We start from the raw sequence: 22,950 nt of genomic DNA, 5'->3' as shown, positions 1-22,950 counted from the left end.
ATACCCTTGGCTAGGGCCACCGGGCAGCTAGCGTAGCGTCAGCCTGTGTCCCTGAACGGAGAAGCTGCACCAACCTTGAAAGGTCACTTCTGCTCCCCCCAAAGTCTGCTCATCACCTTCCATTCGGTCTCCAGACCTCTAGAAGTCAGAGTCTCAGGACGTGGTACTTAGCGCCTTTCTCTTATGTCCTCTCTCTCTTCCTTGAGGACTTTATATAGGCATGGTGCTTTTACTATAATCCAAATACCCAAATCCAGAATCCCAAATTTATGTCTCCAACACTGGCCTTTTCCTGAAGTCCAGGTCCCTATAGCCAACCACTTACTCATTCCCCTCTGGGATGTCTAATAGACATTTAAACGTATCATGCTGGAGATAGCTACTGGTCTTGCCCCTCTGCCCCAATCATGCTCCCCTCAAAGCATCTTCATCCCAGTAAGTGGCACCCCCTCCATCCAGCTGCCGGCCAGAGGGTGGTTCTTCATTCCTGCATTTCCTTCACACTCCACATCCAAGCTGTTGGTGTATCTTGTTGGCTTTACCTCCAAAGTCTGTCCCAAAGCATGTCCCAAAGTAAATCCCAAACCCATCTTTCCTCCCTTCCTCCCTCTTTTCTCCCTCTGTCTTTCTCTTTCTTTCTCTGTGTGCTATAATAGGAATGAGGTAAAAGAAAACAAATTTCTCCCCCTTATATAGTATCTTCTTTTGAAATATTTTTATTTCACTTCTTCTAACAGCAATATAGAAACAAAGAGTCATAAAAAATAAGATTATAAATTGTCCATCGATTATGTAATAGCACTTGATATTGCTACAGGGAGGAGGCCCCGGGGCCGGCCCAGGTCCTCACAAGCCTCCCCAGGCTCCCCGGGCCTCTGTGATCTCTGCTGAGTCCATGAAGGCACCACACACTGCCGTGCGTGGCGAGTCAACGGCGACCTCGTGGTTTACACCCGCGGTCCTTGGGGGTGACACAGAGATGGGCAGATGATGAGTTAAACTACAAACAGTATTGTGTACAAGTGGTGGGCCAGAAGGTGGCCCCAGGATGCTGGCAACACAGGTTAGGTGGCAGGGGACCCATAGACATCGCTTGAGCCCCCATAGCAGGGACTTTACAACAGGGAGCTGACGTGCGGAGTTATTTGTGTTCCCTGTGGGAATAAGAGAGCTAACAGACACTGGATAATGAGTAAGGAGACGCACCCAGGCTCCTCCACTCTCATCTCTGGTCCCTTCCCCTTCCTCCTCCATCCTCATCCCCAAATTAAATTCTCTTGGGGGTGAACTAAGCAAAAGAGCTGAGATGTCTAACCTGTTCCAAAAAGTGTGCCCCGATCTCGGTTTGCTCTCAGAGAACAAAGAAAGGAAGGGGACATTACGTGAGCTGGACAACTAAATTGCCAAGGTTGACACCAATTCAATTGGATTGACAAAATCAACTAAAGCCACTTCAGTTGAATCCAATTTTTTCAATTCCTGTAATGACTGATTTCTAGAAAGAAAAAAAAAAAGGCAATTTGGCATTATTTTCAGAAGATGGAATGGGCTTTCCCGTGTGGGTGTATGTGTACCTGTGTGCCTCTCCAGAGCAGGTGGCGTGTGGAGGCCACCCTGACCCCTGCCATCTCAAGGACGTATCTCAGAGAAGACTGGCGAGAATACCTCAGTAGGACTTGGCAGTCCTCATACAGAATCCCTGAGGAGAGACAGCTCGGGGTCGAGAAAATCCCCCTCCCTTCCTGCCTCAGGGGGAGCAGGTCTAAAAGGTCTGGCATCCCACCCAGGTCTCTTCTGTGGACCAGTCCGCTGGTCCTCAGTCACTGCTCAGAGTCAGGCAGAAAACACCTCTTATCGACGTTGTTACACCTTTTGCGAAGGAAGCATAAAGCCTCTGGCTCTTTGAAATCACAAGGAAGACACAAAGTTCTTTTCTAACTAGGGACCATTCATTCACGTCCTCGCACTGCCAGCCCATTAAAGAAAAACAACCTTCCCAGTGTAGGTCAGGGTGTGTGTGTGTGTGTGTGTGTGTGAAGTGTGCACGGGCCCCAGCGAGACTATACGAGAGGATGAAACATGAAAGAACATCAGGACACCTTACTCTGACCATGGAAGTGTGATTGGTAATACGTGTTCTGTGGGTCCACTTTCCAGGCATTGCTCTGAGTTGGACCCAAATATTCTGAATTGCAAAGTGAGAGGTACGTGTAGGGGCTGCGTGAGGTGGAGAGTAGAGGGCTTGGCAGTTTGTGGGTTTGGCAAAACATTAGGACCGTCTTTGGGGTTCAAGTTCATTGACACGTGATCTGTCTAGGCATTCTTAATAATGATTTAACCTGTTGATAGTAGCCACTAAGGAGCCGTGTAATCTGAGGGAAGTCATCCTCTTTCCCTGGTTTCACTTTACTCCTTTATGAACAAGAAGGCTTGAACTAGATGACGTCAAAAGGTACCCCCAGCTGGGGGGAGAACCTGCGCCACGTGGCATTCCGCGAGGCTAACTTTCCTTGCTGTTGAGATCTCAGTCCTCATGCTTGCTGGGCCTCATGCTTGTCAGTAGGGAGAACCTTTTCAAATCAAATCCTAAACTACTGAACTTGACCTACCCAACTGGCATCACCATGTGGACAAAAATCAAACAGTTGTGAACAAGTTAGCAACAGAGTAGTAACAGTCTGATTCAATTAAAATTAGTGATTTAAATCAGGCACAGAATGTCAGAGGAGGCTCAGGGTGAGCTTCCGAGCTCCCTCGAGTCTTTCTGGGGGGGCGGGGTGGGGCAAGAAGGGGACAAAGGTGATGCCACCAGGAGAATTCGGTGATGGGAAATCCATGGACAGATTTGCCTAGTCACTCGGGCACTCCCCTGGAGGTGCAGGGTGGCGGCAAAGGGGCTCTTTGGAGACGGGGATTGGGGTGTGCGGCCAGGGCAGGCAACAGAGAGGGTACCTGTGTTTGCCCCGCCCCCGCTGCCCGGGTGTGTCCTGGCACGCGCTGAAAACAATCGACGTAACACCAGTAGTGCCAAGGTCTAAGAGTGACCACAGCCAGCGCCCAGCAGGGGCGCTCCCGGCGGCTGTAGGGCCTGCGGTCCCGAGCTCCACTTTGTCGTTGCTCCTGGTTTTCCTTTCCTGGTGGGTCCCTGACAGGGCTGCTGAGTCACCTGTCTACGAGCCCGTACTTAGAAGACGGCAACAGCAGATGGGCTCACTTGACATACCTAATCATCTGCTCCCTGGATGCTCAGTGCCCTTGGGGAAGCTTTCTGCAAGAATCACAGTGTTTGGGGGCCCCCCTTTGGGATCCCAGATCATAGCACCAGTGATTCCGGGAAACAGGAATGGGGGGGCAGGGAGGGGAGGATGGAGACGTGTCATACTGGGAGCCAGGTCTCATTGAAGATTTGGATGGAGCGGCCCTTCTGCAGAACACTTTGGGTCACGGACAGTCAGAGGGTTGTGGGGCTCCACAGTTGGGGTCCCCTGAGAGAGCACCTGCCGTGGGTCTGAGGGCCCACGGTTCACCAGCCACAGGGAAACCCTGCCTCGGGGGAGACCCACTCAGGGTAACGCAGCCTCAACGCCCTTCCCACGCCCCCTCCCCGCCTCCCAGACACTCTGCTCTGGTCCCTCCGCCCCCTTCTAGGGCTTCTCAGCACAGAGAGAACCTCCGGGAGTTGATGTTCATCTTGGTGACTCCAATGAGCTTGAGTGGGGTGGAGAGACTGAAGGAGGAGGCGAGCGGGGAGTCGCAGAAGAGATCAGACAGCTCGTCCCGTTCCTCCAGCTCGTAGGTGGCATCGTTGAGCATCCTCCTGTGGAGGTCACAGGTCTGCTCGATCTTTAGCTTGTTGATGTCACTGCGCAGGCGCATGAGCTGTCTGGCCAGCTGCTGGTCCTGCAGCCTCATCTCCATCTGGAAGGGAGGAGGGGGAGGCATCAGCAAAGAGCTGGGCTGGGGGTTGTAGTTCCATAGTCTCTGACAAACACAGACCCGCTGATAGGAGACCTAATTAATGGCTTGCATCATCAGTTGGTCCACCTGGAGATATTGGCACATTCCCTGCTCAGGAAGGTGAAAAGACACACACAGCAAGATGATGAATGGGGACAGATGGGTTTCCCAAACAACTTTGTGCTAGGCTAGATACTATGCCTAAATCCTTTTGGAAGAGGCACATGCCAGTCCTGGCTTAAAGATTCAGTCTCATTGTTTACAGATACATACAGGTGGAGTAAGAGTATAAAGGAACGCACGGGAGTGGTAAGTGCCAAATTCAGGAGCATGATTACCGCTGGGTGGGAAGGAAAGAAGGTGGTTGGGGAAGGTTTACGGGGGCTTCAGCTGTATGGGTAATGTTTTATACCTTATGTTGGGTGGTGGGTATACTGTTAGATCATTCTTTAAGCCTTTAAACATTTTAGAATGCCTGCAATATATTTTTTAAAGATTTTATATATTTGAGAGAGAGAGAGCAAGCAGGAGTAGGGGCGGAGGGAGAGGGAGAGAGAGAATCGTCAAGCCGACTCCCTGCTAAGCCCTACTTGGAGCTCATGACCATGAGATCATGACTTGAGCCGAAGCCAAGAGTTGGACCCTGAACACGCTGAGCCACCCAGGCGCCCCTGCCTGTAATATTTCTTAATAAAGTTTCAAAAAAGCCAAATAAATATGTAAATATATGCTAATATTTACTGAATGTTTTACTATGAACCAGGCACTGTTCTAAGCTCTTCAGGTATGTATTAGTCTTCTCAGGCTGCCGTATAAAACCGCAGACTGGGAAGCTTAACCAATAGACATTTATTTTTCATAGTTCTTGTGGTCAAGAAGTTCAAGATCAAGGGGTGGGCTGATTCTATTCTTACTGAGGACCTTCTCCTGGCTTGCAAATGGCCATCTTCTTGCTGTATCCCCACATGCTGGAGAGAGAAAGCTTAGCTTTCTTTTCTTTTCATAGGAACATTAATCTCATGACGGGGGCCCCACTCTTATGACCTCAAAATCTAATTACTTCCTAAAGGCCCACCTCCAAATACCATCACACTGGGGGTAAGGGCTTCAGCATATGAATTTGGAGGGTGGGGCACAAAGATTCGGTCTATAATGGGTATATCAACATGCTACAGTTACTCTTCACTGCAACTCTGTTAAGTAATATCACCATCATCATCCACAAGTTAGAGATGAAGAGGCAGAAGTTTGCGAAATCAGTCACTGTGTCAAATCACAAAGGGTATAAATGGCAGAGTTGAGATGAGAAACCCAGACAATCAGACTCCAGAGCCCAAGCCACCGACAAGGAAGTCCTGCCTCTTCAGGTATTGTTGAGTAGGGGGGATATGGAGTTAGTCCCTGCTCAGTGGACTAACAAAAGGCTCATGATCTTTTCAGTGCCTCAGTGTTTTTTTTCTATTGAGGAAGGGAAGTGATAATAACCCCACACCTGGTCTAACATCTTTACAGTTTCCAAAATTCATCTGTGTGCTAACTTTGTTAGTACTGTACAGCCAGTCCCGAAGGATTAGCAGGGCAGCTTGGCTGAGTAGTTTACAAGCCTGGAAGAGTGTCAGTGCGTTCTCGGTTTCACAGTTGTGCCATGACAGAGATGGGGACTGGAGCTCACAGGATCTCAGTCTCCCAGCACAGAGCCCTTTCCAGTAACAACACTTTGTCACTAAGACAGGTCCTCAGCTCCTCCTACTTGACACGATATTTGATTCCTTCTCACTGTTTACTCTTTCTGTCACTGCAAAGGGTTATTGTTTTCACAGTTTTGTGTCTTCAAGCTCAGCCATGTCTTTCACCTGGTGCTTGGAACCGAACTGACGTGGAGAAATTAACCATGAGATCCCAGAGGGACTCTTTCCATTGTTATGCAACTGAACACAAACGGTCTCGGTCTCACTTTTCCCCTGTTAAGGTTTGGAATTCAGTGCATTGCCTGGTAGAAAAATAAGCGACTTCACAACATAGAGCTTAAAATTAGACCTGGAAGCCACTGCCAGCTATATTTGGTCAATGGGTTTTAATGTAAAATAAGGATAGGTTTTTGCTGACAGGTATTATTTACAAATCTGTAGTGTTCTTCTACCTTTGTTTATAAACCTTATAAGAAAAAGTGACAAAGGGGAGTGTTCACAAGGAGTATATTTACATATACATATGTAGCATATGTAGTACATAAATACACACACACAAAAATAAAATAAAACACCAAAAAAGTGTAAAAAAAAAAAATAAGCGACTTCACCGGTAAGCATTTTATTGTTCTTTTTTTTCTCTTTCATTTTTTAATGTATTTCTACAAGTCCCTTTTCTTTCCATTTTTGCAGATGAGAAAAATCATGATAAAAAATCTTGCATGGAGATCAGCAAAGTATTTAATGGCAAAATTGGGGTTAAAGTTCATAGCCCCCAGTTTTTTAGTTTCTTCTCAATCCTTGGGCATAAAAACCCAAATTTATTGCCAATCAGAAATTCTATTGGGGCGCCTGGGTGGCGTAGTCGGTTAAGCATCTAACTTTGATTTTGGCTACAGTCATGGTCTCGGGGTCCTGGAATCCACGCTCAATGGGGAGTCTGCTTGAGATTCTCTCCCTCTCCCTCTGCCCCCACCCCTGCTCTCTCTCTCTCTCTCAAATAAATAAATAAATCTTTAAGAATATTCTATTGATTTAGAATAGCACCAAATTAATGATGGCAGGCTCATCCCAGGGCAGTTGGTCATTCATTCATTTGTTATGGAGCCCTTGTCATGCCTGGAAGTGAGCTAGGTGTTGTCTAAAACCCTTGTGAAGGAGATGGTGGTCAAATTTGTCTGAAAGACAATGCCAGCTTATACCCATTGCTTTATCTAATAGGGTCTTTGAGGAGTTTTGATTGAACCACTTCTCTGGGGGTATTTTATAATTTGAAGATAGAGCTCTTTGAAAAGATAGGAACTTCATGGTTTAGGTTTGAATTTTGGTCCCAAGAATTGGATCTTAGGTCTGAAAAGATCCTTTAAAGTTGGAGAATTTCAGGTTTGAGCAGGTGTCTGGGAGCATCTGTGAGATATGGCCTGCAGGGGTGCCTGGTGGGGGAAGAGGTCTATTTTTCTATGGCCAACAGATCCAGTCAGAGGTCAGAGAACAATTTAGGGTTGAAATTCCATCAGAGTTAGCTGGAAAGAGGGGTTAGTGTAAGGCACGTGTCCAGTTCTCTTTGACTGGACAAAGGCCACCTTGGTAGGGCCACTTCACACTCATTCAGCTTGGATTCATTCAACTCTGCATGAGGGAAAGAAGAGAAATAAGACCACACTTCCAACGGGGCTGAGGATTCTGGCCATTCTGCTTGTTGGTGCCCCAAAGCACCAGGAGGGAGACTGGGAACCTGCTGTTTTCCCAGCAGACCCTGGTTCTGAGGGTGCCTCAGTGTGAATAGCTGCCCTAGGAGTCACTCAGAGCATATCTTTTGTTATGATCCCTGAATGTAAATCCGCCGCTGCATCTGATGCTCAGAGAAACAGTGTTCCAACACCACAGGGAAAACCTGCCATGTTGGCCCTATTCTCACTCACTAAGGGATTTTCCAAGGGTGATTCTGTGCCTTAAACATTAATTTGAGCCCCCCACCTCTTAAAATGTAACTCTGCTGTAATCAGACCAAATCCATACAGAAATGAGCTCCCACAGCTAAAAAAAAAACCTAAGCAAAATGTGCAGGTGCCCCCCCCCGAATTTTTTTTGTTGTTGTGGTAAAATACACAGAACATAAAATTTTTACCATCTTCATTACTGTTAAGTGTGCAGTTCAGTGACATTAAGCACATTCTCATTGATATGCAACCATCCCCACCATCCACCTGCAGACCTCTTCACCTTGTCAAACTGAAACTCTGTCCCCATTAAACTCCCCCTCCCCCTCCCCCCAAAACCACCACCATTTCACTCTGAATTTTACTGCTCTATGTGCCTTATATAAGTGGAATCATACAGAATCTGTCCTTTTGTGACTGGCTTATTGCACTTAGCATCATGTCCACAAAGTTCATAGAGCTAAGAGGCTTTTTAGATTTTAACCTTTTCAGAAATGTTCCGTGAACTTAAGTCTTTGCTGCTCCTGTTTGCCGTGAGTTGGAAGAATGGCAGCTCCCGAGGAAGGTGGGAGAACTGGGACGGGGCCTGGGCTGGGGATGGAGGCCCTCCTGCCTTTTTCTTTCTTCTCTGCCAAGGAGGCACTCAGGCAGCGATGACCTCACACCCCATCTTCTGCCACCTACCGTCAGGTGCATTTGACACGTATTACTTCACCGCATCTGCTCACAGCTCTAGATGAGAGGTATTTCGATCTGTGTTCCAGATGAGGAAACCAACTTAGAGAAGTTTAAGGGACTGTCCAGGATTGGCCAGCCCGGGTGTGGTGCCCTCGGAACATATCAGAGCCCAGAGCTGGGGGCCTCTCCATGGCTTCCTCTGATCTGGAGGTGGGCTGGGTCCCAGAAGCAGTAAAAGTGGGAAACCCATTGCTCTGGGGTTAGACCCTGGGTTCCAGTGGAGCCCCCTCCTCACTAGCTGTGTGGCTTTGGCTGAGTTACTAACACTGCCTAAACTTGTGTCTTCATCTAGAGAGAAGAGATGCTGTCTACTCCAAGGACTATGAGAAGCATAGTAGATAATAAGTGGTAGCCACATGAGCTGATCGCTGCCAGTCAAACAGAGGTAAGAGGTTCATCCCTCAAGCTCTTTCTCTCTGTGCCAAGGTGCAGACCACAGAAACTGGCCAGAACCTTCCACTTTCAAGACTTTATTAAAGCAACTGAGATGCTGGCCCTAAAGCCTGGTCCTGGTGACTCAACTATCAGTGTGGGTTAATGCTCTCCCTGGCAGACTCCACTGTAGGACGTGCTGATTTCTAGTTCCCCTTCCTAGGGTGGCCTGTTGTTCCTGCAGAATAAAGGCGCCTGCTGGATCCTTGGAAGAGTGCCTACAATTGCACTAATCCTGTAATTAGGGCAGAGTACTTGGTGAAAGGGGGAGAAATGTCAGTGTGTGGTGGTGACAGGGCGTGTTCCTACTGGGTGAGGAAGCACATGAAGGAGAAGGTGGCCGATCGGTGGCCTCGTAGCAACAGGGGTGCTTGGCTGGAGCCAACGCAGGTGGGATAGCCAGCCGAGGAAATTCATGGAAGGACCTCATGGGAGAGCGCTCTGCTGGGAGGTCTCTGCTGTGGCCAAGTCTCAGGGGGAGTTCGAAGACAGGCTGACTCCTACCTCTGGGTGGGGTGGGGTCAAAGCCAACGTTGCAGTAAACTGATGTGGAGGCAGTTCCTCCAAAAATGAAACATAGGAGGGCGCCTGGGTGGCTCAGTTGGTTAAGCGACTGCCTTCGGCTCAGGTCATGATCCTGGAGTCCCGGGATCAAGTCCCGCATCCGGCTCCCTGCTCGGCAGGGAGTCTGCTTCTCCCTCTGACCCTCCCCCCTCTCATGTGCTCTCTGGCTCTCTCATTCTCTCTGTCTCAAATAAATAAATAAAATCTTAAAAAAAAAAATGAAACATAGGATTGCCACATGATCCAGCAATGCCTCTTCTGGGTATATCCCTGCAAGAATTGAAAGCTGGGGCTTGAATATTGACTTGTATACTCGTGTCCATGGCAGCATTAGTCACAAGAGACGAAAGGTGAGAGCAACCCGTGTGTCCATCGATGGAAGTACAGATAGATAAAATATGGTCTGTCCGTACAGTGGCGTATCATTCCGCCATCTTGACATATGGGGGGCCTTGAGGATGATATATTAGTGAGAGAAGCCTTCCACAAAAGGCACAAGGACTTTACAATTCCACTTACATGACGTACCTAAGTAGTCAAACTCACAGAGACAGAAAACCAAATGGGGGTTGCCAGGGGCTGGGGGGATAGGAGAATGGGCAGTGAGTATTTACTGGGGACAAAGTTGCAGTTGGGGAAGAAGAAAGCCCTTCTGAAGATGGACGGTAACGGCTGTGAATGTACCTAATGAATTGTACACTTAAAAATGGTTAAAATGGTAATTTTATATAATATACATATATTTTACCACCATTAAAGAAACAACAAAAGCTACACATTTGGGGTGTTCACTCTGACCTGGTTTGCCCAGGACCTTCCCAGTTTTAGCCCCCCGAGTCCCATGTCCTAGAAGCCTCCCCGGTCGCAGGCAAACCCCCTCCCTGTGGCACGTGTGGACGCTGCAGGCATTGGTGAGAAGGACCCCTCTTGGCCAGAGGCCTGTCTGTCTGTGGGACACATTCTTTAACTCAGGTGGCACTGGGGACCCACCAGACCCTGAAGGAGGCGGAGTGGTCTGGGAGGTTGAGGGCTTCTCTGAGGTAGGTTGGAGGAGGAGGGACCACAGAAGGAGGGGCTCAGACCAACCCGCAAGGGGAAGAGAGTGTTTCGTTCTTTGGCAACGGCCCCTGCGGCATTTGGAGAAGTGGCATTTTTGTGGCAATCTGGATCATTTGCTTCCTTCCCCAGCACCCCTTGCCCACTTGCCCTGTGTTCACTTGCTCAGTCTAAAACCCTGAATGATGTCTTGGTGTTCCAGGGAAGCTCGTATGTCCGTTTCTTGAATAAAGTCTTAAAAGCACGAGGTTCTGGCTAATACCTTTATTCCTAGTTGCCTGTGGGATGTGCTAGAACACTTTCTTGGGTCTGCTCTCTGCAGGTCTAAAATGCCCTGAAGATTTAAGGAGTTTGGAAAAAATACAAAAGACCGGTGACTAGCAGACCTTCAGGAGCACAAGAAGCAATTCTTCTGAACATGCCGCCTTTGCCCGCCCCAAACCTATCTCTAAAGCTCACCCCAGAGAATGCCCTATGCCCAGGGCAAACCAGAGGGGCTATGAATGAACTGGATTGAGGCACATTGGAATTAGCACAGATCTGGGAAGACAGAAAGAATCCCGAGCTGTTCAAGTGCATTTAGTTTAATCCCTATTTCTGAGGCTCGGATCTAAGCCACCCCAGTCCCACAGTCACGATCAGGCTCTGACTGATGTTGAAGGGAGACGGAGTAGAAAAATCCAGGCCATTTTCTCAAGCCGCCCGTGAAAGGGCAGAATGCACTGTATTCTCTACGAGACGTCATTCTTGAACCTTAGAAATAGTTTTTGTAAGCTGTCTGGTGATTTATATAACTTAACCGAAAGGTCCAGCTTATTGTTTTCATCAGTGCTGTGTAGGAACACACTTAGAAGCCCAGAGAAAATATTATTCATTATTTGATCTTGGGTTTGGCTTCTGAGAGAGAGTCAAAATAAGGCTGTTAGGAAAGCAAGCAAGTGGTGTCACTGAAATGTGCTGCTGGAGGCGACTTTAGGGTCTGGGAAAAAATTAAAAACATTTTTTTCAAACACCCCTAGAAACCAAACTGCTTGGGGGCTGATTTTCCAGCAAAACTGTTGACTCGAGGGAAGGCTGGAACATGCTTCTCAAAGGGCTCTCCGCCGGTGGCAGCAGAAAACTCTTCCTGGAGCAGCTCATGGCTGCCACTCTGATGCTGCTGGCCTTGGGCGGGCGCCACGCTGTCCCCGGCCCAGGGCGTGGGTGGGCCGAAGGGCAGCACGGCTCCCATTACCGGGCAGAAGATGACTCGTCTGTCTCCGCTCCTCCGAGGGGCTCTTGCGCTCCCCCTGGAGCCATGGTCCGCTGGGAGGGAAATTTTGAGCAGAGCCCAGAGCCAGGGAAGAGAGCAGGACCCTGCCAGGAACTGTCCGTCCTCTGTGGCAAGAGTCAAGCTCTGCGTGTATGGCCAGGTCTTTGATTTTCAAACTTGGAAGGTCCGAGGCCAAACTGCATCTTCACCCACGAGGCTGGCCTCTCAGAAGGACAGAGCGATGCATCCTGAAGAGCCCCCAGATCCATCCCCAGAGGCTCTGGGTTCCAGTTTGCTTTGGTCTGAATGTTTGTGTGACCCCAAAATTCACAGGTTGAAACCCTAATGCCCCATGTGATGGTATTTGGTGGTGGGGCCTTTGGGATGCGCTTAAGTCATGAATGGGATTAATGCTCTTCTAAGAAACTCCAGAGAGATCCCTCCACCTCTTCTTCCACCATGTGAGGACTCAGCGAGAAGTCTGTGACCTGGAGGTGGGCCCTCTCCTGACCGTGCTGGTCCCCTGATCCTGCCTTGCAGCCTGTGCAAGGCTGTGAGAATTCGATAATCTGTGGTTGAGAAGCTACCCAGGCCGGGGGATTTTGTTGCAGTGCCATCAAGAGACTAAGACACGGTCCTAGATCAGCCCCTAGTGAGATGAGTGGCTCTGGGCTGTCATGTGACCCCTTTATGGAAAGGGGATGCTGATCGTCTTCCCCACCTGATAAGACTGCATTCCGGACATGAGGTGGATCCTGGAGGCTGCACACCCAGGAAAGGAATCCTGTGTCCTCTGAGTGAGAGCAGAAGAGATGGGCGCTGTGGCCGGGCTGGGAAGGACAAGCCCAGACTGGCATGTCCACAGTCACCCCTCACCCCACACTCCACACTGTGGGTTCCTTCCTGCTCCCCCCGCTCACTGTCTGCACTGAGCCCTACGCTCAAGAGGCTGATGGACAGGTCTCCCCCTTCTTCAAACTTTTCAAAGGTACCACCAGCCCTCCTGGCTCTCTTGCTCTCTCCAGCCTCAGCTCTCCCATTCTGAGCCTCTTACCCTTCATGGCAGTGACAATGGGTCCTTATTCCCTCCCCTAGAACCACTCCTTCCCATCCTATCATCCTTCAGGCCCAGCTCTAGCCCCCAAGCTCTGCAGGTTTTTCTGCAGGATGACTTTCTCGCCCAGGCTACCCTCCAGGCCTCCAGAGAGGCAGTGAGTAGAGTGAACAGAGCACTGGCTTGTGGATTCAAAGTCCTCCATTTACCACTCACTGGTGGTGCAACTCTGGACAAGTTGCCAAGCTGTCTGAGCCTCAGTTCCCTTATCTGCGTAATGGGCATAATCATAACATCTGCTCTCGAGAACGACATGAATAACACATATATAAGACATGAGGTTCCATAAGTATTAGTCCCACTTTATCCCCCAGAACTGCAGAGCTAAACATTTAGTTATTTCCTGTATGCCACTTATCTCTCCTACCAAGTTACAGGAGTACTTGAGTGCCGAGGCCTCGTATGATTCTTCTTTGCTCACCAACAGGGCCCGGAGCAGAGCTGGTTGCCAAATCATGCTTCCCACACACTTTGCAGATGATTACTTACACCTGACACCTGTGTCGCTCCTCACACTTAAGCACAGCCCCGTGGGGTTGGCAGGGTGGCGTTAGCATCCCCTTTATCACGTGGCTATCTGGGTTCACGGAGCTGGTAATGCTAAAGCACTTCAGGATTTGAAATGGAGGCAGGGGACCCTCCCAGGCAGGGTGTCCTTCGTTTGGCCGGTGTGGGGCCTTCCCCAACTTCCCGGCCACTGCCCTGGATAGCCAGCGGGGGGTCTCGTGGGACCGACAGCCAGTCTTAGGGCTGTGCCACTCAAGGCAGGCTGCTGGAGCGAGGCTTCCAGCCAGACTGCAGGGGGGACTGGCTCGGGGACTGTGTTCCTGCTCCCCCATGAGCTCCTCGCACTGCCTTCACATTGTACCTACAGGGAGCGCTACCAGTCCCGGGCGGGGATTGCGCTTCCTTAAGACATTGTCTGGAGATCTCCCCTCTTGTGTTCCCTCTCTCATTCTCTCTCTCTCGCTCTCAAATAAATAAATAAAATCTTAAAAAAAAAAAAAAGACATTGTCTGGAGATCAATCAGCTGTGGCCAGGGCAGCTGTCAACTGAATGAAGGATGCTGAGGCGCCCTGACTTCCATAGAGAGCCCCGAGAAGACCTCTTGAGCACCTGCGTTGGGACTTCTAGACTTCTCCTGGGTTCTGGGCTTCCAAGCTTGGACACGGACGGAGTGGGAGTTTCACACTGGATGCTGAGCCAGCCCACGAACCAGCCAGAAACACTGACTGACCACGAGTGAGGATTGCTGCTTGTGGGACGAGAGTTCTCTGGAGCTGGGGCTTGTATGAGTAATCAAGGCTCCCGTGCACCTGTAGTTTCTATATATAGATTCTCACGGTGCCTTCAAGAGGAAGTGAGGCGAATCTATTCTCTGCCCCACCTTCCAGGCATGATGGAGGCCATTTCGCTCTCCAAAGTCATTTCACACTCCATTAACCTGGAGCCTGCCTCCTTGGAAAGAACAGATGGTTTGGGCCTCATCTGCCTGAGGGAACTCGCAGCAACTTAGGGCACCAGGGTGAACACAAAACCCACCTCGGGAGAGTATTTGCTTGCCTGGGAAGCGGCTGTGACCCAGCGCCACCCCCCCCTCCCCCATAGTCCAGAGTTAGGGCATGAGTCAGGGCTGCCCCCTCCCCCACACGCCCCGGGTGCTTAGTAAGGTCACCAACTGGTGAGTGCTGTGGAATGTGGCCAGCAGTGGCCCTGGGGGCTGTTGGCACAGTGTGAGCTGGGGGTGGAGGGGGTGGGGTGGAGGGCAGGGCCCGAGCGTGTGGCAGTTGACTGATGGGCACCCATGGAATCTCTCCGCATATCTCCTGCCCTCATTGGAAAACCAGGGTGATCAGCCCTTTCGCTCCTCCCTGCTCTAGCATGTGGGGGCTCTGTGCCTCCTTCTAGCCAGCACTGTTAGAACTAGCTCTATCAGAGGGGTCCTCCTCAGACGCTGGTGCTGGTGGGCACGCCTGCCCTGCAGGGGTGCCGTATGGGAGGCCAGGACTTCCCACTGGCTTGGGACTCTCCTTCTCCCCGGGTTGCTGTGGCTCCTGAGGGCCAGGCACTCAGGTGCAGACCTGGAAACCGTTTCCCCTGCTGAGGGCTCAGCTGCCTTGAGTAAGCCTCCCTGGCTCTTGCCCACTCACTGACTGTGTCTGGCTCAGGCCTGTGCCCAGGGACATGACCAACAACAGCCTCTGGGCAGTGCTCAGATTTTTTTTGGCGGGGTGGGGCTGGTGGCAGCTTGGGAACAGGGGTGGGTCCTGAAGCTTATAAAATAATACATCCCTCCGAAAGGGGAAGTTCAGCCCAGGGGGATGTCTCAGGCTTGAACAGTCCCTTCTGCACCTCTGTGTGACCAGACCCGGCCTTTGTATTACAATAATGAAGATTTCTCAGAGGGAGAGGGGAATTCTTGGAAAAAGTTCAAAATCAAGCGAATTTTGGAGAATAACAGCCTAGAGTTCCAGGGGTTGAGAGGATGTGTTGAATGAGCCTAAAACGTCATGAAATATAAAGTGGCTTCATGCTCATTCGATTCCAAGAGCAATTGATTGTATAGCAGCCTTTCAAAGCAGGGGTTCTGAGTTCGGGCAGCTCTGGGTTCAAACCCCCACTCTGCTGGTTGATCTTGGCCAAGTTACTTTACCTTAGTTTTCCCATCTGCAAAATGGGGATGGAACCTACCTTAAAAGAGCACTGTATTAAATGATGTGATGAATATAAATGTGCACAGGACATTTAGTACAGAGTCCCTGACTATCTCGGTAGGTATTTATTATATACACTCTGCCAGGTAGGTATTTATTAGATCCATTTTACAATAACAAAACCTGGGGCTAGGTTAATCGGTTTTCCTAAAGTCACACAGCTAGGGTATAGTAAAACCTGACCGGAAGTCTAGTTTAGTTACAAATTCTATGCTTTTCCCACTCCATCTGTGACTGGTTAGTGATCCAGTTGCATTAGAATCACCCACAGGCACTTGTTAAGTTCCAGACACCGCCCCAGATGTATGGAATCTGAATTTCCACAGAGGGTTGAGAGGGATCTGTATTTTTTTTAGAGATTTTATTTATTTGTCAGAGAGAGAGAGAGAGCACAAGCAGGGGGAGCGGCAGGCAGAGGAAGAAGCAGGCTCCCCGCTGAGCAAGGAGCCCGATGGGGACTAGATCCCAGGACACTGGGATCATGACCTGAGCCGAAGGCAGAGGCTTAACCGAATGAGCCACCCAGGTGTCCCTGGATCTGTATTTTTAACAAATGCCCTGGGTACCTCTTCCAGCAGTTACTACACACTAACATATTGTGTAGTAGTTATAACCTAGAGGGTGCCCATCAGAGGAACTGGGCTTTCCTTATTATTGGAAAAATGTGATGGGAAATAAGGAGTAGCCTAATGTCAACCACACTTAAAGACATGGATCTGGTTGCTGAAGAAGGCAGGGATTTGTGTATTTCCCTTTGGTTAATTTCATTGTCTGCTGTGCCTGGCACACAGTGACCACTCGGCGTGCACCTCAGCTCCCCAAAGCAGTTTGGAACTGTACTTATCATACCTCTAGCATGGCTCTTGTCACATCATGTCATTGTGTTTTGTGTCTGTCTCCTCCACAAAAGGGAGAACCCCATAAAGACAGGAACCCTGTCCCATTCACCCTGGCCCCCACCTGCACCCAGCTCCTAAACTCAGGCACTCGGTGAACTCTGGCTATACTGATTGAACGGAGGATTGGATCAAAGGTCTCCCCCGCCTGTCTCTTACAGCTCCAGGGCTGCCTTCTCTAGCTATTCTCGGTGGGTACCCTGTCAGGCCTCTGTCTCCCACCTCCATCTCCTTTCAACTTGAAGACAGTCAAGGGAAGGAAAGAGGCAGGACCAGATTCTTGGAGTCGGCTTCATCTCCCTGGCCAACAGTCCCCACCTCGTCAGCTCTCACTGTGAGGGAGGAATTTCTGGGGATCCAGGCCTCAATTTTCTTACCTTAGTCTAGGAGAGTCTACGCCTTTTTTAAAACCTGTAGATTACAAGGTAAGGAATGTGTACCAATTACACTGGCAAGACAGAGAGGAGCTTGGAACTCTTTTTTTTTGCTTTTCATTTTTAAATCTTTCCCCTTCCTAAGGATATATAATGTATTCCTATTTTAGAAACCTCAGAAGCTACAGAGAAGTCCAAAGAATAACACTGGCACTCAGAAATAAAGGTCACTGATGTTTTGTCCTATTGCCTTTGCTTATAAATACTTTAGTAACGACTGAAGGGTTACTAAAGTGTGTAGCCAGGAGCCTTCCTCCTGCAGGTTGCTCATGCCGGGCAGGCTGAAAGCTCCCAGCTACATGGAGAAGACTCAGAGTCGGGCAAAGGAACAGCTGGACTAGGAACTGGGGACTCGAATCCCAGCTCAGCCAGTACCTCCCTGGATGGCTCTGAGCATATCCTAATCATAAAATGGCCACAGCTGTCCCAGGCCCTGCTACAGGGTGGTTATGAGGCATCGCTCACCCTTTACCCGTGTCCTGATCTGTAATTAGCAGGGTTTTATTTATTTATTTCCTTTAAAGATGTTGTTTATTTATTTGATAGAGAAAGAGAGGGCAAGCGAACACAAGTGGCGGTAGGGGCAGAGGGAGAGGGAGAAGCAATTCTTCCCTCCGCAGGGAGCCCGATGCCGGACCCGATCCCAAGATCCTGGGATCATGACCTGAGCCCAAGGCAGATGCCCAACCAACTGACCACCCAGGAGCCCAGCAGGGTTTTAAATATAGGCTTTTTGACAACTCCTGGCCGCACTGACCAGAACACTGAGTGTAAGGACCTATACCTAGTACAAAAGGTAAGCGATCTGGATCCAGAGCTAGGAGATGTGGGTCTATGTCCTGATTTGGCCATATCCTTGCATATGGCCTTGGGCAAGTCACTTAACCTCTCTGCTCTCAGGCTTAGTGTCTTTCTGAGCCTCAGTCTTCTCTTCTGTAAAATGGGAGTAGCAAGTACCTCTAAGCCTTCTCCCAGGATACTGTATGTGAAAGTGCTTTGGGGACCATACCATGCTCCCCAGATGGGAGCATTGTGGCTGTCATCCGACGATGCTCGGTACGTTTGAACTGCCGCTTGGCTGTATCATTCAGTGGAGATACGGAACATTGGCCTTGTTGGCTGTGCCTGGGACACACCAGTCATGTGCTTGCCACCCAGGCAGCACAGGCAAGAGAGGCTTAATCAGGAGAGGCTGAAATCAAGCTGTGACCACAGAAGGGCCAGCTGAGTTCAGGCCCATGACCTCCTGCCACGGCAGGCCCTAGAATTATTAAAACTTGTCAGGTTCCTCTTCCCTTTTTCTAACAACCATAAACACCTTTTGGGGGGCTTTCTGTGGGTATTAAACACCTGCACGAAACTAAAAGAAACGTATCTGCTCACTCCCGAGGATTCTTGCCCCAAAGACAACCCCTTAGGAAGCTGGACTGTTCTGTTTTTAGTTTTGGCACCATGCAGGCCAAGTGGAAGATTTTCCCCCTTTATCTTCTGGATTGGCAAGGGGAACATTTTAGCAGGGCTGAAGAGAGGAGACAAGGGAGCATCCCTTTCCCCCTTGTGCTGCAAGCTCTGGGACCAAGCACAGAGGTTTGCGAAATGTTCTGAATTCCAGACTCAGCTAGAGAACTGAGTCCCACAGTATCTGGGGTGCGCCCTTTCTAGCTCACTCTTTCCTGAAGGACTGCCCCCGCCCCTTGGCCACCTAGTAAGGCCGCCCCAAACGCAAGTTGCTGGAGGCTGGGACTTTCTGCCACCATAAGCAGTCTGGAACAAGCAGAGATGCACCATGGCCACTGGACTGAGCTCCGGGTCCGTCCCCTGCACACAGAGGCCGTAGCCCCGCCTGCCATAGCCAGATGGAGACAGGGGCCCGGGATACTTGGGGAAGCCAAAGGTCAGGCCTTCCTAGCTTGGAGGAGTAATGCCAACAGGGTTTGAGGATCTCCACCTTCCTCGTATCCTCCAACACATGAGACTGGAGGAAGTGTCTGCCCTACTTATAAGTCCCTGGAGCATGTCAGGAGTGACTTGTCATTTTCCCTGTGGTGAGAGCAGAGAGGGAGAGTGAACCCCCAAGGGAGCTCTTAGGATCCTTTCTTGCCTTGGAAATAAGATTCAGGCAGTCACTCTCTGCCTTTGAGCTGGCCTCGTAGGAGACAGGGGGTGGACTAGCCTGTCTGTCCAGACCCAGCCTGGCCTGCCTCTGAAAGGGTCAACAATGATAACCAAGGCCTCACTGGTTTTATCAACAGCTCCTGGGACAGCCCTGTGGTAATCACAGAGCTGTCCGGGGCCTGCCCTCTACTGGGTACAACCTACTCCGGAGCCAAAACTTCCAACAAACTGAGGGTTTGGCCTCCTGGAGGGAAAGCAGCCACCCCATTGTCTGAATTACAGATTTTTAATCTGCTACCTTAGCCACATGGGGAGAAAAGACAAATTTGCCTATGAGCCTACCCAGCTACAGAGACAACTTAACTCTGGGCTTAAAATAAAACAAAGGTTATCTGAAACTACTTTCACTGGGTTCTTTAAACAGGTTAATTTTTTTTTTTTTAAAGATTTATTTATTTGAGAGAGAGAGAGAGAGGGAGCAGTAGACACCCCGCTGGGCAGGGAGCCCAAAGCAGGGCCCCATCCCAGGACCCCGGGATCATGACCTGAGCCGAAGGCAGACACTTAATGACTGAGCCACCCAGGCCCCCCAAAACAGGTTAATTTTTAATGACACCTGCAGTGAGTTGACAGATGACAAATTAGGAAAACAAATGACATGAAGTTAAGTGTTTTGACTGAAATTCTAAAAATGTGAGAATGCGTTTGCTGTGCAGATGTCGAACTCCGTGTTTTCCATCCAGTCCAAGGATTTTACGAGTTGCCTTTGTTACTGTTTAATCTGGAAGCGAAGTGGGCAGAACTGCATGTTCAAGTTGGCCAGCCTGCCAGTCTGCATTTGAGCTGCTTTGAGCTCAGACATACAATCTCTGATGATCTTGTTCTTGGACAACTCGGTGTGGGATGCTGGGACTTCCTTCCCACAGGCCCATGTACTGACTGAGCCCTGAGCCAAAAGGGCAGCTATGGCAGCAGCTCAGCTCAGGGTGCAGGCGTGGGGATCCCTGGGGCTTCCCTCTGAGGTCCCTTGTTGGTTCCCTGGACCCAGTCCTGCCTGCCTTTCAGTCCTTGCTTCTCAAAGTGTGGTCCGTGGACCAGCAGTATAGCATTACCTTGGAACTTGTTGGAAATTTGGAATCATGGACCCCGTCCCAGACCAACAGGATCAGAATCTTCATTTTACCAGGAGAGCCAGGTGATCTGTATGCACATTAGTTTGGGAGTCACTGCTCTAAGAAGTGCTCCAGAGGGATTTCTGGAGGACAAATCCACCCCTGTCGTTGCTCGTTCAGCATGCCCAACTGGGCCCTTTGTGGGAGGGCCAGCTCTCCTGCTTCTCTCCCCATAGCTCTCCACTCTCAATGGTGAAGGCTGAGTTCAAGCTCTGGCTCTGGCACTTCCTAGTCATACAACCCTACACAGGGCATCTGACTTCTATGAGCCTCACTTTACTCATCTGTAAAATGGAGACAGTGACAGCAATCATATAGGTCTGACGTAAGACAAAGAAATAATGGTGTGAGGACTGGGACTCTCGTTCAGTCTTATTTCTTCCTTGGCCCCCACTCCCATGCATTCTCTTCACTGCTGGCATCTTTGTGAATGTACATTTTTAGGAATCACCCAGCAAGATCCATTGCCTTTGGAAGATACTACATAGCATGGTGGCTAAGAAGAGCATGGGCAACGCAACCAGATGGGCCAGAGTTCAAATTTTGACTCTCTCTCTGAGCCTCGCTTTTCTCCTCTGTAAAATGGGGTTGACAGGAAAGTGATGTGACAATCAAAAGAGGTAAGTAATGCATGTGAAGTGTGTGGCAAACAACACACTCAATTAGTGACAAATCTCGGTATTATTATTATTATTATTATTACTATTATTACCCATCCCCGGTAGCACAGAGAAATGGTGGGAAGGGTGGTAAATACCATGCAAATAAACTGGCACAGCCCCCACTCCGGAAAACAGTATGGAGTTTCCTCAAAAAGTTAAAAATAGAGGGGCTCCTGAGTGGCTCAGTTGGGTAAAGCCTCTGACTCTTGGTTTCAGCTCAGGTCATGATCTCAGGGTCGGGAGATTGAGCCCCACATTGGGCTCCATGCTCAATGAGGAGTCTGCTTGTCCCTCTCCCCCTACTCACCTCCATCCCCTGCTCTCCCTCTCTTACATAAATAAATACAATCTTAAAAAAAAAGTTAAAAATAGAACTACCCTACGATGCAGCAATTGCACTAAGGTATTTGCCCAAAGACTACAAAAACACTAATTTGAAGGGATACATGCACCCCGATGTTTACGGCAGCACTGTGTACAATAGCCACATTATGGAAACAGCCCAAGTGTCCACTGACTGGTGAATGTATGTATACAATGGAATATTATTCAGCCATAAAAAGAATGTAATCTTGCCATTTGTAATGACATGAATGGAACTAGAGAGTATGCTCCTAAGTGAAATAAGTCAGCCAGAGAAAGATAAATACTATATGATTTCACTCATATGTGGAATTTAAGAAACAAAACAAACCAGCTAAGGGAAAAAAGGAGAGAGAGAGGCAAACCAAGAAACAGACTCTCAACTATAGAGAACACACTGATGGTTACCAGACGGGAGGGGTTAGGGGGATGGGCGAAATAGGTGATGGGGATTAAGGAGGGCACTTGTGATGGGCACCAGCTGATGCATGGAAGTACTGAATCACTATATTATACACCTGAAACTAATATTACACTGTATGTTAACTGGAATTTAAATAAAAACTTAGGGGAAAAACCTACTACACCGTATATGAAAAAAAAAAGAAAATATCATGCAAATATAAAGCATTATTAATGCTGACATTCCCTGTACTTACTTCAGACAGCCTTTGGCAGCCGAGTTAAGTCCTGACAATTAGCGCTTCTCTCTCTGCCTACAGAACATTGCTCTCTACATTACCCATGGTTGTCCTTGACCTGGCCCACCTGCTTTCTCTCAGCATGTAGTCCGGCCCGGGCACTCATGCGGCTTAGCTTGCAATGGCTGGTCAAGGCAAAGGGGCACAGCCTGCAGATCTATAGCAATGCTTTTCAACCTAGGCTGTGTTTGGAAGCGCCAGGGGTAGAGAGGGGGTGGGGGGGGGACTTTAAAATCTACTGATGCCTGGGGCCCACCCATTGACATTCATTTGATTGATCTGAGGTGCGTCTAGGTTCTGGGACCCTTTAAGTCTTCCCAGGTGACTCTAATATGCAGCGGGGGTTAAGAGACACCTCCCTCATCTAGAGGATGAGGAGGACAAGCTCTAGAGAACTCCCTCCTGGTTCACACGCAAGGAATACCTTCTCTACGCTCTACCCCAAAAGGGGGCCCATGAGGAATGCTAATTTATTTCGAAAGCAAAGGCCTCCCCTCCCAGAAGCAATAAAACTTCAAATGGACCCAGAGCCTAGTAATTGAATCCTTGGTTGATGGGGATATTTTTGCTCTCTTTGTGAAAACCAACTAAAGCAGTTCAGCCTCAGGAGTTTAAGGAGCAGCTTTAAAGAGCCAGGCCCACCGCGTGTCCCTTTCAACTCACCTCTTAAACCCCCCAAGAGCACCCCGTGGCAGTGGAGTGTCCAGAGACCCAGCCTGAATCCACAGATGCCCCATTTGCTATGCAAGCCAACTGACACTCCAGTTACTAAAGACAGACGTCGTGGAGTGGTGTGTTTTGGGAAGTAGTTTCAACATTAAACCTCAAACATGAAAACCGAAAAAGATTTCCAATGCATCAGAACACCTGAGTCCCTGAGCCTCCCCTTCCCCCTGCCCCAATGATTTATTTCAACCCATGAGGAATTCTAGGCCCCAAATGGGATCTGTTTTTCGGGCTTTTGCAGAACAAACCGGGGAGGCCTCTGCCTAACCTGTTGACACAGGAGTTATGAGTGGCTCTCGAAGGCGGTTGGCCGTTGGTTGCTGGCTCACCTGTGGCTAGAGTGGCCTGGCTGGGCAGGTGTGACCTGGGCCACAGGTGATGAGGAGGGGCAGGAGTTGAGATCACGGGGAGCATTAGCATTGTGC

At 49.4% G+C, this 22,950-nt stretch overlaps 1 protein-coding gene across 3 annotated transcripts in view; it reads right to left on the bottom strand.

The window, feature by feature from the left end:
* Positions 1-691: 691 nt before the first annotated feature.
* FAM167A (family with sequence similarity 167 member A) overlaps positions 692-22,950 on the bottom strand; it is a 42,976-nt gene continuing 20,717 nt past the window's right edge. For all 3 annotated transcript variants that reach the window (XM_045880108.3, XM_054508682.2, XM_045880109.3), the window contains one exon: positions 692-3,918. In XM_045880108.3, coding sequence (XP_045736064.1) covers positions 3,655-3,918 — 264 coding nt within the window. In that variant the 3' untranslated portion in view covers positions 692-3,654. The remainder of the gene's footprint in view (positions 3,919-22,950) is intronic.

Source organism: Mirounga angustirostris, unplaced genomic scaffold, assembly GCF_029215605.1.
Source record: "Mirounga angustirostris isolate CCGP_5_RB_7025 unplaced genomic scaffold, mMirAng1.0.hap1 SCAF_2, whole genome shotgun sequence".
NCBI lineage: Eukaryota > Metazoa > Chordata > Mammalia > Carnivora > Phocidae > Mirounga > Mirounga angustirostris.
The sequence above is the reverse complement of the archived record's forward strand: the minus strand, read 5'-3'. Positions and strand labels throughout refer to the sequence as shown.